Source organism: Chlorocebus sabaeus, chromosome 10 (assembly GCF_047675955.1).
Source record: "Chlorocebus sabaeus isolate Y175 chromosome 10, mChlSab1.0.hap1, whole genome shotgun sequence".
Classification (NCBI taxonomy): Eukaryota; Metazoa; Chordata; class Mammalia; order Primates; family Cercopithecidae; genus Chlorocebus; species Chlorocebus sabaeus.
The window spans coordinates 49,043,228-49,057,521 of record NC_132913.1 but is presented as its reverse complement, the minus strand read 5'-3'; the positions used below and the strand labels follow the sequence as shown (position 1 = coordinate 49,057,521).

The following is a 14,294-nucleotide window of genomic DNA, read 5'->3' as shown; positions in this document are numbered from 1 at the left end:
ACAATCAACATACGAAGCTGTTCCATCACCACAAAAGAAATCCCTTGTGCTGCACCTTTATATTCTCAATCCTCACTCTATTTCTGTCTCCTGGAAACCACTAATCTATTCTTCGTCACTATACTTTTGTCACTTTGAGAGTGTTATCTAAATGGAATCATACAGTTTGCAACCTTTTGAGACTGACACTTTTTTACTAAGCATAATGCCCTTGATATACATTAAAGTTATTGTATCACTAGTTTGTTCCTTTTTTATTACAGAGTAATATTCCATTACAAAGATGAATGTATCAGTTTGTTTAATCAATCACCCATGGGGGACATTCAGGTTGTTTGCAGGATTTGCCATACAGCCAGCAGACACATGAAAAAATGCTCATCATCACTTGCCATTAGAGAAATGCAAATCAAAACCACAATGAGATACCATCTCACACCAGTTAGAATGGCAATCATTAAAAAGTCAGGAAACAGGTGCTGGAGAGGATGTGGAGAAATAGGAACACTTTTACACTGTTGGTGGGACTGTAAACTAGTTCAACCATTGTGGAAAACAGTGTGGCGATTCCTCAAGGATCTAGAACTAGAAACACCATTTGACCCAGCCATCCCATTACTGGGTAAATACCCAAAGGATTATAAATCATGCTGCTATAAAGATACATGCACACGTATGTTTACTGCAGCACTATTCACAAGAGCAAAGACTTGGAATCAACCCAAATGTCCATCAGTGACAGACTGAATTAAGAAAATGTGGCACATACACCATGGAATACTATGCAGCCATAAAAAACGATGAGTTTGTCTCCTTTGTAGGGACATGCATGCAGCTGGAAACCATCATTCTCAGCAAACTATCCCAAGAACAGAAAACCAAACACCGCATGTTCTCACTCACAGGTGGGAATTGAACAATGAGATCACTTGGACACAGGAAGGGGAACATCATACACCGGGGCCTATTGTGGGGAGGGGGGGAGGGGGAGGGATAGCATTAGGAGATATACCTAACATAAATGACTAGTTAATGGGTGCAGCACACCAACATGGCACATGTATACATATGTAACAAACCTGCACGTTGTGCACATGTACCCTAGAACTTAAAGCATAATAAAAAGAAAGAAAGAAAGAAAGAAAGAAAGAAAGAAAGAAAGAAAGAAAGAAAGAAAGAAAGAAAGAAAGAAAGAAAGAAATCTGCTGTGAACACTCATGCAGAGGTCTTTGTCTGAACATGTTTTCATTTCTCTGGGATAAATGTCCAAGAGTCCAATCGCTGGATCATATAGTAAATGCATGTTTAGTTTTATCAGAAACTGTCAAACTGTTTTCCATAAGTGGCTCTACCATTTTACATTCACACCAGCAATGTATGAAAGATCCAGTTTTTTCAAATCCTCACCAACATTTGTTGTTATAACTTTTTTATTACTCTATTAGGTATGCAGTAATATCTCAGAGAAGCTCTAATTTGCGTTTTTCTAATGACTAATGATATTGAACATTTTTCCATGTGCTATTTGCCATATGTATCTCTTCTTTGGTGAAATGTCTGTTTATGCCTTTTGCCCATTTTTCTAGTTGATTTATTTTCATACTGTTGAACTTTGAGAGTTCTTTATATGTTCTACATATAACACTTTTGTTGAATATCTGGTTTGCAAATACTTTCTGTCTGTAGCTTGCCTTTTCATCCACTTAACAGAATCTTTCACAGCACAAACATTTTAATTTTGGTAAAGTTCAATCTATAAATATTTCCTTTTACGAATTGTGCTTTTGGTGTTATGTCTAAAAACTTGCCACCTAGCCCTAGGTCCTGAAGATTTTCTCTTATGTTTTCTTCTAAGAATTTTATGCCTTTATGTTTGAAATTTAAATTTATAAACTATTTTGAATTGGTGAGGCTAATTTTTTGCCTGCAAAAAATTGTCTAATTGCTCCAACATTATTTTTCGAAAAGATTATTCTTCCTTCATTTAATAGTTTTTGTGCTTTGTCAAAAATCAGTAAGCTTTACTTGTGCTGGTCTATTTCTTAGTTCTCTATTCTGTTTCAGTGATTTATGTGTCTGAAATGACATTTTAAAAAATCCAATTATTCTTCCTTCCTTTAGAATAATTTTCTTCAAGTTGAGGGCTTAATTCTATGAGAAAAGAATGGAGTTCTTTTCAGGGAGTTTGGAACTTCAGGGAGTTCCAAACAGTTTGTTAGTTAAGATGACCAAATATAAGTTATATGCATGGATGGTTTGATGTACCCATAGGTTTTATGAGTATTATAGGAGGAGGCAGAAGGTACTTTCCATAAAAAGGTGCCCACATGTTACAAATATCAAGTTACTAAAGATACTAAACATTTCAAGATTCAGTGCTTTATGCCAGCTCCAGAATGATGCCAATTCTTTAAGAGATATTTAAATGAATATTGTTAAAGAGACTATTAAAAATAATACATACACATAAATACGTAACTATAGCTCTCTTTTCTGTTCTTTTAAATCCCATTTCATCCTTCAAAGATAGACATGAACAGATCTGGGAACACACCAGACACCGTTTCAAGATTTGTAGTCACTGAATATACTGTCAGTTGCAAAATGCCTGATTACAATTAATGACCTAAAGTGCTGCAATTTGTTCCAGTTTTCAAATAAACTCTGCTGACATTTGTTTGAATAGCAAACCAAAGCAAACAAGAGTTTCAAAGCATGAATGAGATGTGATGGATAATGCTAAAAAATAAATAAATAAAACTGTTGGCCAGTTGCACAACCTCTTCTGTGGGGGGAGAAGGGAGGATTTAAACCCTGAGATTATTTTCATTTCCTTCAGTATGTCTGGATCTGTTTCATCCAAGATTAGCACACTGGAGTCTCTTTCCAATAAGCAACATTAAATAGATGTTTCACGAATTCTTTGAGGATTAAGTTTATTATAATCTCCTCTATAATACTCATATTAAAATATACAGAATAAAATTATTCTGTCAATTAGGTGCTTCCAGAGAAGGCTTTTTCTAGAGAATTTAACTCTTTCTGGTGTTCTATTCTCACTAACTCAGTTTAACTTTTCTAAGATTTTTAATTCTCTCATTCTACCCAAACAAAAAAGAGTAAGTCTATCATCCAAAAGGAGTTACTATATCATCCAAAATTATAGCCTTCGGGGAAATAATGGATGTCTCAAGAAAAAACATCCTCTTTTAGGATAGTTGGGGGACATGGCTAGGGTGGAGCTAGAGAATAACATGTAATCAAAGAATACCTATAGTCATCTTAAGGGGAAATGAAATACATCCAAACTTAGTGTTTATAGACATTAACTGTTCTTAATCTGTATTATTTTCACACCTGTTCTTAATCCATATTATTTTCCACTAAAAAATCCAGATGACTTAAACCATTACTAATTTTGAATATCAAATGCCTTAACAGCATCAATAAAATTGTTTTGATGTAATAATCCTTTTCTATGTTGCCACGTATGTACCAGAAGCCTAACTGCTACCCCCTGCTTTGCCTCTTCTGAGCTCATTTGTGGGAAGCTTTTATAAAGGGCAACTACAGTCAGTCAAACATGTTGTCACCACAATTGCACAGCTGTGGTAGCTTTGCTCACTTTTCTATTAATAACATTACATGTTATTTATAAGCAGGACATTGTAATTGTGTTGATTTCATTAGTCTCTTCATATGGCTTCTTTTAGGGTTTTTAAAAGTGAACAGCTGGTTTTTACAAACATTTATTAAATAATTATGATTCAAAAATTTAGCTTCAAAATCTAAAACTTTGCTTAAGTTTTACTTGGCAATGACAGTGGGCATAAATTATGCAAGATGCGATATGTGACAGGTGCAACGTGCTGATAAAATATCCTTTTTATTTCTGCTGTGAGGGTAGAAAATTATTAATCCCATATGGAATACTAATCAAAAGAAAGAAGTGCTTTAAATGGTGATTCTAATGATTTACTAGAATTAAATTGCATTTGAAAAATCTGATGGAGTCATGGATTAACAAAAATTAGCTTTTTTAGATGAACTAGGGCAATCAGAACAAAATTACTTCTGCCACTTTAAAACCTGTTACTTTTCAAAATCCTCAATAAATATATTCTGCTTTTCCCTGAAGCATTGTGTCTCAGTTAAAAATTCATCTACCCTCCCCTTCAATATCTGTTATTATTTCCATTGCTCACCAGATGTCTCTCTGAAGCTCAAACAGCTATACCATGCATTAGATTCTAGAAGCTTGACTACGAACATAGGTCCATCTAATAATATTAGAGAATGTGAATAATTAACTGGATTATCTTTTTTATTCTTTATAAATCAACAGCAATATATTTTGGTGGTTTACGACAAACATGTTATTGAGTTAATCCATTAGATTATAACAAAAACCTACTTGCTCAACTGTAGCAAAGTGAGAGTGCTACATTCTAGTATCACTTCTGCAATCTCCTAGCTTTATGAGAGTGGGCAAGTTACAAGAAGTTATTGGTTAAAATGAATGGATCACTATTTGATCTGTAAGATGAAAAATCACCAACCACTATAAGAATAAGGGAGTTTCTCTTGCCAAAATATATATTCCAATCTTATTTTTCAGCTCTATTATGTAGCATGAGGATAAAGCATATTCTAAAAGAAATGCTTCAAAAAATTACTTCTTAGCAGTTGATTAAAAAGACTCTAACTAACTAGAAGTATCTAGTTACCACAATCACCAGATCTCCTTCCTTCAAGTCATCCAGGAACATCTGTTCCTTGTAACTCATAGTAGACAGATGCTTCTGGTCTTAAACAGGGAGGGAGGCACTTTAACTTCCTTATCAAAATCACAAAAGAGCAAGTTATATCACTAATTTGTGGAAAAGATGATCATATATTCCTTTTCTGTCACCAAGAAGATGAGCACATATATTACATATTTCTAAAACTCCCAGGTAGTTTTTGATGCAGTTGGGACAAAAAGTAAGGTAGAAGTCTCTTCATCTTAATACATACCAGGTTATATAAAACTATTTTAAATTTAAGTCTATATTTAAAATATTACAATACAAAACATTATGAGGAAACTTAAGTAAATTTTTTTATTAAAAAGATTAGTTCATACAGAATAACATGCCACCAATTTAAAGTGTTCAAAAAGGCAAATAAAGAAAATAATGAATGATTTGATACAAAACGGATAAAGGAAATGAATAGTCCGTTCACATGAAAAAAATAGAAACATATGAAAAGATATTGAACCTCACTAATAATTTGAATAATCAAATTAAAACAATGAGGTTTATGTTTTATTTATAAAACTAGAAAAGACATTTTAAGCAGTTTGATAATTTACTGTGAAAGGATGTGGAGGAAAAAAATAAGCACTCTCATACACTGTTGATATAAGTGTAAATTACAAAAACATTTTGTGAAGGTAAGTTTACAGTATTTATCAAAGTAAAAAAATGTCTGCTCTCTTTGCTACATACGTTCCCATTGTTAGAAATTCACTTTATAGAAACATCTACAAAATAATGACAAAATATTTGTATGAACAATCATTGCAGCAGTTTTTATGGGAAAATATAAACAACCTAAATGTCTATCAAGACTAGCTAATAAATAAATAAAGGAAAGTTCGTCCATATAATTGAATGCAATGCAATCATCAAATAGATGATGTAAATTTGAATTGCTGGTATGGAAAATGTTCCAAATATATTAAGTGGAAAAGATAAGATATGAACACTGTATATTGTATAATCCCTATTGTGTAAATTTAAAAGGGCATATATTTACATGCAGGTTTAGGCATTAAATTTGGGGGGAAAGATGCACAAAAAAGATTAACAGTGATTACTTTTGAAAAGAGATATTGCAAATAAGCGTAGAGAAGTACTTTTACTTTTCTGCCATGCTATACCTTGTGAATTTTAAATACTGGCAGTTATTAGTTTTATTTATTTTAAAACGTTAATAAGGATAAACTAGGTGGTAGCCATTTTGATTGTCTTGTTTTTAGTGTTTTTAAATAAAGGAGAGCCGTAAAGACCACTGAAAATATGTTAAAGAAGAAATAATTGGGCCAGTGTTATTCACAAGATTCATTTTCATAATTGAGAATTGAATTCTACACTGTCTGAGTAAAGTCAATGAATAAATGCAACTACGAGTTTAACATGATCCAGTGGAATTTCTGTGGTTTTCAGACAGCAATTGCAATCCGAGGACCAGTAAAAAATATGCTTAAGATAAAGATTTTCTAACAATAAAGCTGCCCTATGATGGAAAAGATAGCCTAACAAAACAATAAAACCTGTGTTGGCAGGGGGATGGTGGCTCACACCTGCAATCCCAGCACTTTGAGAGGCTGAGGTGGGTAGATCACTTGAGGTCAGGAGTTCGAGACCAGCCTGGCCAACAGGGTGAAACTCCATCTCTACTAAAAATACAAAAATTAGCTGGGCGTGGTGGCAGACGCCTGTGTTCCCAGCTACTAGGGAGGCTGGGGCAGGAGAATTGCGTGAACCAGGGAGGCGGAGGTTACAGTGAGCCGCTATCTCACCACTGCACTCCAGCCTGCGGGACAGAGCGAGACTCTGTCTCAGACAAAAACAAAAACAAAAACAAAACCACTAAACCGGTGTCAATGATGTGTTTAAGCACATCCTGCTATCTCTGCCTAGAATACTGTCCCCTCTGCTTTTCCGCCTAGCTAACTCCAACCCAACTCACAAGAGCCAGCTCAAGCATCGCCTCCTCCAGGGAAGCTACCCTGATCCTCTCTCTCACCTTGTGGTTTAGATAACTGCTACTCAAAGTGTGGTTCTCAAACCCAAAACATTTTGCACAACATCCTCATGATCTGACTCTATGCCTGAGGCCTACTAAGTCTACATTTTAAACAACACTCCAGGTGATTTGTAGTCACATTAAAATTTGTGAAACAGTGGGTAAATGACAACCCTGGGTGTGCCCACATTTTCTTGTGCATACCTGCATTGTAGCATTCATTTTACAGCATTTACAATTTTGCGTTCTTGTCTAAATTAGACTGCAAGATCCCTAAAGGCAAGATCTAAGATTTTTGTTGTTGTGCCATATCCATTGCACCTGGCACATTATGGACACTCTATAAATGTTTGTTAACTGAGCAAATCAGAAAGAATGAACAAAAAGTAAACACAAAATTTAATTCCAACTTTACAGAACTCTATCAATGATATAGCAATGTAAAAATCTTAATTAGAAATGATAGAAAAAGTGATTTTAAAAGATATTTTTAAAAACCACTATACTTAAATGTATGCATATCCTAGAAATATATTACAAATTATTTTTATTCTCATGAAAGAGCACATGAAATCCAGGACTATACATAAAGCATCTTATGATATTTGCCCTTTCTTCTTTTAAAAAAAGCCCACTTTCAAGTTATCATATAATATCATAAATTTAGGTGCAAGCCAGCAGCTGAAAAAACAGAAATAAACTACTTTTAGATTTCTTTTGTTTCGTTGATGACACACAAATTATGTTACTGTTTATCTTTAAGACTGCAGCTGTTGCTGGCTCTGCATACCGTTTACTGTAATTACTGCCTTCAGATTTCTTTCTGACCCATATCCCGTTATAGGATATGCTCAGGCTAGATGAGCAACTTCTAAAATCAGCAGCAATCGTGGATGTTTGCAAAATCGTTGTGTTAGAAAACTCTTTTTCTAGTAACATGAAAATTATTTAGTATGCCTTCACCCTTTAACAAAAATCCTCACCTGGCTGTTTCTCGCCACTCAGCATCCTCACCTTCACGCCAACAAATCTCATCCAGTTCTGTGAAAAGGTCATGAGGAATGTGTTCCTCGTCATCATCCTCGGTTCCAAGAATAAACTGTACCCTCTGTGATGGGGTGTCTAAAAAATCAGAGACATGTATTACCATGAACATGTATTACCATGACCCTGAGCTTAAAATATCCCAGTCACTGCCTTCAACACCACCCCAAGCTCACACCTCCCCTGCTCCCCACTGCAACACTCATCCAAAACAAACTCAGGAACTAAAACCAAATTCATCATTACATGAAGTCCAGTATAATTTGGGAGCATAAATATATAAAATGTACATATTAATGTATACATATAATAAATAAATGATTATTTTGGATTATTTTTAACACTCATGGAAGCTATTCCTATTTCTCAGACACATATACTCATTTTCTCTCATCATATATGGTATATTTTATGGGTAATATTCAGGAGAGTAGATTATGATAAAATTCATTTATACTAAAACTATGCAGAATGTTATTCACCAAAAAAACTCCCTTGTGATCCTCCTTTGTAGTCATTCCTATCTCCCTTTTGTAGCCCCCAGCAACCACTAATCTGGTCTCTTCTGCTAGCTTTGCCTTTGCAAAATGTCATGTAAGTGGAAACACAGCATATAACCTTTTGAGACTGGCTTTCTTCACTTAGCAAATGCCTCTGAGATTTTGAGATTTATCTGTCAATGTGTGTATTAGCAGTTCATTCTTTTTCATAGCTGAGTAACAGTCCATTGTAGGAATGTACCACTCCTGGCTTATGCATTCACCTGCTGGAGGACATTTGGATTTCTAGCGCTTGGCAATTATAAATATAACTGCTATAAGTACTCTTGTGTAGGCTTTTGTGTAAACATAAATTTTATTTATCTAGGGTAAATACCTAAAACGAGGATTGTTAGTTACACGAAAAGTGTACATTCAGCTTTATAAGACACTGCCAAACTGCTTTCCAAAATGGCTGTACCATTTTGCATTCCCAGGAGCAATGCAAGAGAGTTGCAGTTGTTCTGAATCTTCATCAGCACTTGGTATTATCAGTTGTTTTGTAGCCATTCTATGTAGTGGTATTTCATTGTGGTGTTACTTTACATTTCTATAATGGCTATTGCTGACAATTTTTCCTAAGTTTATTTGACTTCCATATTTATTCTCTGGCAAAGTGTTTATTAAAATATTTTGCTTATTTTTATTGGGTTGTTTGTTCCTTACTGTTGAGTTTTGAGACTTCTTTATACATTCTGGATACACGACAGTTTTTGAACATATGATTTGCAACATTTGTCTTTTTTCCCCATTTATAGTTTGTCTTTATATTCTTTTAGCAGTTCTTTCATTGAGGAAAAGTTTTAAATTTTGATAAATTCTAATTTGTGTGTGTGTGTTATAGATTATGCTTTTGGTATTAAATTTGAAAACTCTCTGCCTAAAGGTCACAAAGATTTTCTTTTATGTTTTCTTCTAAAGTTTTGTATATTATATTTTACATCTTGGAGCTACGGTCCATTTTGAGTTAATTTTGGTATAAGATATGAGGTTTAATTCACGGTGGTTTTTTTTATTTTTTGCATATGGATGTTAAATTGTTCCAATATCAAACCATTTATGGAAAAGACCCAAATAAAAGACACAGAAAAAGTTTATTCTTCATGCTTTGTGCTGTTTTTGAAAATCAATTAGCTATATTTGTTTGGACCATTTTTCTGGACATTCTAATATGTTCCATTGATCTAGGCCTATATTTCAGTCAGTACAGGATACTATAACAAAGTACCATAGATTGAGTGGCTTATAAACAACAGAAATTTGTTTCTTGCATTTCTGAAGGCTGGATGTTTGAAATCAGTGTGCCAGTGTGATTAGGTTCTAGTGAACGCCTTATTCTGGGTTGCAAACTGCTGTTTTCTCCTTGTAATATCACATGGTGGAAAAGGCTGAGAGAGTTCTCTGAGGTTCATTTTATAAGGTACTAATCCCAATCATGAGGGCTTTACCCTCATGACCTAATTTCACCTCAAATGCCCAATCTCCTAATACCATCATATTGGGGTTGGAATATCAACATATGAGTTTTGGGGGAACACAAAGATTTAGTTCATTGCTTTGTCTATTCCTTTGACAATACCACACTTTCTTGATTACTATAACTTTAGAGTAATTCTTCAAGTCAGATGGTATGAGTCTCCCAAATTTGCTCTTCTTTTTCAAAACTGTTTGGCTATTCTAATCTTTTTGCCTTTCTATACACATTTTAGAACAAGTTTTTCTGTATCTACAAAATTCCTGCTTGGAAATTGATTGAAATTGCATTAAATCTATGGATCAATTTAGGGAGAATAGTATCTTAACTGTAATGATTTTTTCCAATTCATGGAAACTACATGTATCTTTATTTATTTAGGTCTTCTTTCATTTCAAAACATTTATTTCATCAGGTTTTATAATTTCCAGAACACAGATTTTATACCTGCTTTGTTAAATTTATACCTCGATATTTTATTTCTTGAGGTTATTATATTTTTAAATTTATTTCCAATTTTTAATGCTAGTATAAAGAAATGTTATTTTCATGTGACCTTGGATCCTTCAACCCTATTAAACTTACTTATTATTTCTAAAAATTTTTTTTGTAGATTCCATGGAATTTTCCAGGTAGACGATCATGTCATCTGTGAATATGAATGGTTTTATTTTTTCCTTTCCAAACTCTTTATTTATTTATTGTACTAGATAGAATTACAGTACAATATTAAGTAGCAGTGGTGAGAGTGGCCATGCTTACTTTGTTCCTGGTGGCAGGGGGAAAACAGCCTTTTATGAATAAGTATGATGTTAGTTTCCCTTCATCTGAGAATGTCTTTATTTAACCTTCATGCCTAAAGGATAAGTCACTGGATATAGAATCCTGGACTAAATATTCTTTCAGCATTCTCAAATGCTATTCCACTTCCTTTTAGCCTTCATGTTTCTTAATGAGAAATCTGCAATCATTGGGATCATTGTTCCATTTTTCTCTGTCTACTATTAGAATCTTTTCTTTTGTTTTTAGTTTTCAGAAGCTTGGTTATGATACTTTTGAATAACTTTGGGATTTGGGGCTTTGTTTTGGTGTTTGTTTATTATAGCATCTATCCTTGTTTATTTTAGCATTTATCCTGTGGGAACCCTGAGCTTCTTGAATGTGTAAGTTTATGGGTTTTTTTTCCAGAAATTAATTCTTTCTTTCTTTTTCTTTTCTTTTTTCTTTTCTTTTCTTCTTTCTCTTTTTCTTTTCTTTTCTTTTCTTTTCTTTTCTTTTCTTTTCTTTTCTTTCTTTCTTTCTTTTTCTTTCTCACTTGCTTGCTTGTTTTCTTTCTTTCTTTTTTTTTTTTTTGAGATGGAGTCTCACTCTGTCACCCAGGCTGGAGTGCAGTGGTGTGATCTCTGCTCACTGCAACCTCTGCCTCCCAAGTTGAAATGATTATCCTGCCTCAGCCTCCCAAGTAGCTGGAATTACAGGCATGCATCACCACATCCAGCTAATTTTTGTATTTTTAGTAGAGATGGAGTTTCCCCATGTTGTCCAGGCTGGTATCAAACTCCTGACCTCCAGTGATCTGCCCGCCTTGGCCTACCAAAGTGCTGGGACTACAGGCATGAGCCACCACACCTCTTCAGCAATTATTTCTTCCGTAGTTTTCTGTTTATCTGTTTGCTTCATATTCTTTCTCTTTTGTTTATACTGATAGCAGAATCCACTGAGAATGGTCATCAACAATAGCCACAGCTTGTTTTGACATCATCTTTTCTCTAATTTTCCCATAAATACGCCATCAATCACTTTAATAAATCTAACCAACAGAGGCTGGAAACAAACTCATCCACTTTGTCTCATACATGTCTTTACTTAAGGTTACTATCAACAGGACTCAAAGCAGAAGGATGGACCAATCTACAGTATATACCTCAACCACACTGCCGATGTATTCAGCTGCTGAACGCAACCAACTGAATAAATCCCCCAAACCATGAAGGTTTCCCTTACAAAGCCATGTGACTTTCTCCTTTAGTTTCTATATTAACCTTTCCACATGGCTGGAGGCATTAGATCAGGTACAGTAGGATGTATGAGCAATTGCACAGTTTCTTCCTTGGATCACAAGGAGGTAGCTGAGGGCAATTCTATCATCCATAAAAACCTTAGTCCTTGAACTGAGGCTAAAGAAGACTGCAATTGTATCATTAATCTTTTAGATTAAATTCAGGGGCAAATTTCTTACCAATTTTTCTAATTTGATGATTACCATTGTAGGAATAACTGTCTAGGGCACACATAACTAATAAGTCAATTATCCCTCCAGGAAACTCATCCTCATAGCTAAGTGTAGATTTTGGAGTTCTCTCCAAAATCGTCTAAAGCTTACATAATCTACTGGTGGTGTTTGCTTAAACTTTCAAAGGTCTCTTACAACCATCCCTGTGGTTCAAGTCACTGTGTTTTATTTGATAGGAAGGGAAAATAACGCATGATTTGGACATAAGACACGTAGTGTTGGTCGGGCACAGTGGCTCATGCCTGTAATCCCAGCACTTTGGGAGGCCAAGGTGGATGGATCACGAGATCAGGAGTTTGAGACCAATCTGGCCAGCATGGTGAAACCCCATCTCTACTAAAAATACAAAAAATTAGCTGGGCATGGTGGCACGTGCCTGTAGTCTCAAATACTCAGGAGGCTGAGGCAGAAGAATTGCTTGAACCCGGCAGGCGGGGGTTGCACTGAGCCAAGATCGCGCTATTGCTCTCCAGCCTGGGCGACAGAGCAACACTCCATCTCAAAAAAAAAAAAAAAAAAAAAAAAAAAAAAAAAGACATATGGTCTTATGGTCTTAAGGGCTCACACAATAGCCCTAGAAAGAATGTTATTTACAATGACTGTGTCCCCAAAAATGGACTGATATCAGTCAGAAGACACAGGTTGGCAATGTCTCCAACAGGGCCTCCAGGCCAGCTAGTTGGCCTTGGGGTTCTCAGTTCAGTTCAGATAATTGAGATTATCCCTGTTTTTTAGAGAAACTGCTTGGAGACAGGCAGTCCAATCTGATCTATTTGTCCATGCCAGCCACTACATGGCATTCATTCATCCCATGGAATGAGTGATTGATGGTTATAGAAAGAGGTGTAAAGAAGACACCCAAAGGTGTTAATAGGTTGTGTGTGTGTGTGTATGTGTATGTGTAGGAGATAAAGGATCTTTCCCTGCTGTTTCTAATTAACTTCTCAAGGTTAAAAGCGATGATGATCAAAATGCAGGCAGAGATATCTGATGAAGAATGTTAAGCCAGCAGGCAATTACATTTAAAGCATTTACCAGAGTTTGACAGACTCATACCAAGGATCTTTCTTTATGTGGGAGTCTCCAGGGAAAATTCTGAAAAGACCATTAATTTTACTCCTGCACTGGAAACGTAGAGTGTGTTCCATTTCAGTAGCTATAATTTCACTTTTTGTTCTAACCATCCTCTATCATACCCAAACCTTTTGTTGGGAAGGGTCAGAATAAGGGAGAAAAGGGCATTTTTATAAAATTTACAGAGATTTGTTATGTCCCCTACATTAATGGTGCATTTAGGCAATTGTAGGGGGTCTTGGCAGGAAGTGTACTCAACTAGATGGTTACTACTCTTAGAATGCAGGACCAAATGAAGCCAACAAGCATATCCAGTTAGCTATACAAGAATTAAGTACAAATTCCTGAGGCCTCCCTTTAGCTAGACTAACATTTGGAGGATATATCAATCAGGCTGGCCTGAAGTTTCTGTAAGAAGAAAGAAAAATGCGTCATGCCCAGAAATAGTCATGGTGGAATACTAATTTTTCAATATAAGTTTATACAAAATCTTAACCCTTTTGTTCTGATTATTATGCGCTTAGAGGCTGAGAGGAGATGATCTCTTTCTGAAGAAGCCACATTCAGTGACCAAACCATTTTACTTATATGTGTGCACCAGGAGGAGGTGAGAGAGACAGAGGTGGAAACTTTTCTTAATTTTTGAAGAAGCCCTTCCAACATTTAACAGATGCCCATGGATGATAGGAAATGTGGAAGGTTTGTCAGATACTTTGACCATCAGCCAATTGTTGCATGGCTTTGGGGATTAAAAAGTGCATGGCACTCTGACTGCGAATGGTTCAGAAATCTGAATACATAACATAGATTAGTTTCAAGGGTCACATGGTGTGTCTAGAATAAACTAATTGGCTGTAATAGCAACATCCTCAGACTAGATGTGTCTGCTGCCCTACTATCAATACAACATTTATTAAGTTTTTGCCTGGTTCCAACATAAGGGTTACAGAACTTTTCTAGAACTTCAGGCTGACCACAAGAAATCATCTGAATTTCTTTGTTGACCTTTTCATTCTCCAGTGGGTCACTTATATCAGCATTATGAAACCAATCTGGGGTGTAATTAATGCCTCAT

General features: G+C 35.2%; 1 protein-coding gene across 16 annotated transcripts in view; it reads right to left on the bottom strand.

Moving 5' to 3' along the window:
* The window catches only part of SLC4A10 (solute carrier family 4 member 10), a 377,604-nt gene that overhangs the window by 137,406 nt on the left and 225,904 nt on the right, over nucleotides 1-14,294 (bottom strand). For all 16 annotated transcript variants that reach the window (XM_007965141.3, XM_007965143.3, XM_007965144.3 and 13 more), the window contains one exon: nucleotides 7,779-7,917. In XM_007965141.3, the coding sequence (XP_007963332.1) occupies nucleotides 7,779-7,917 (139 nt within the window). The remainder of the gene's footprint in view (nucleotides 1-7,778; nucleotides 7,918-14,294) is intronic.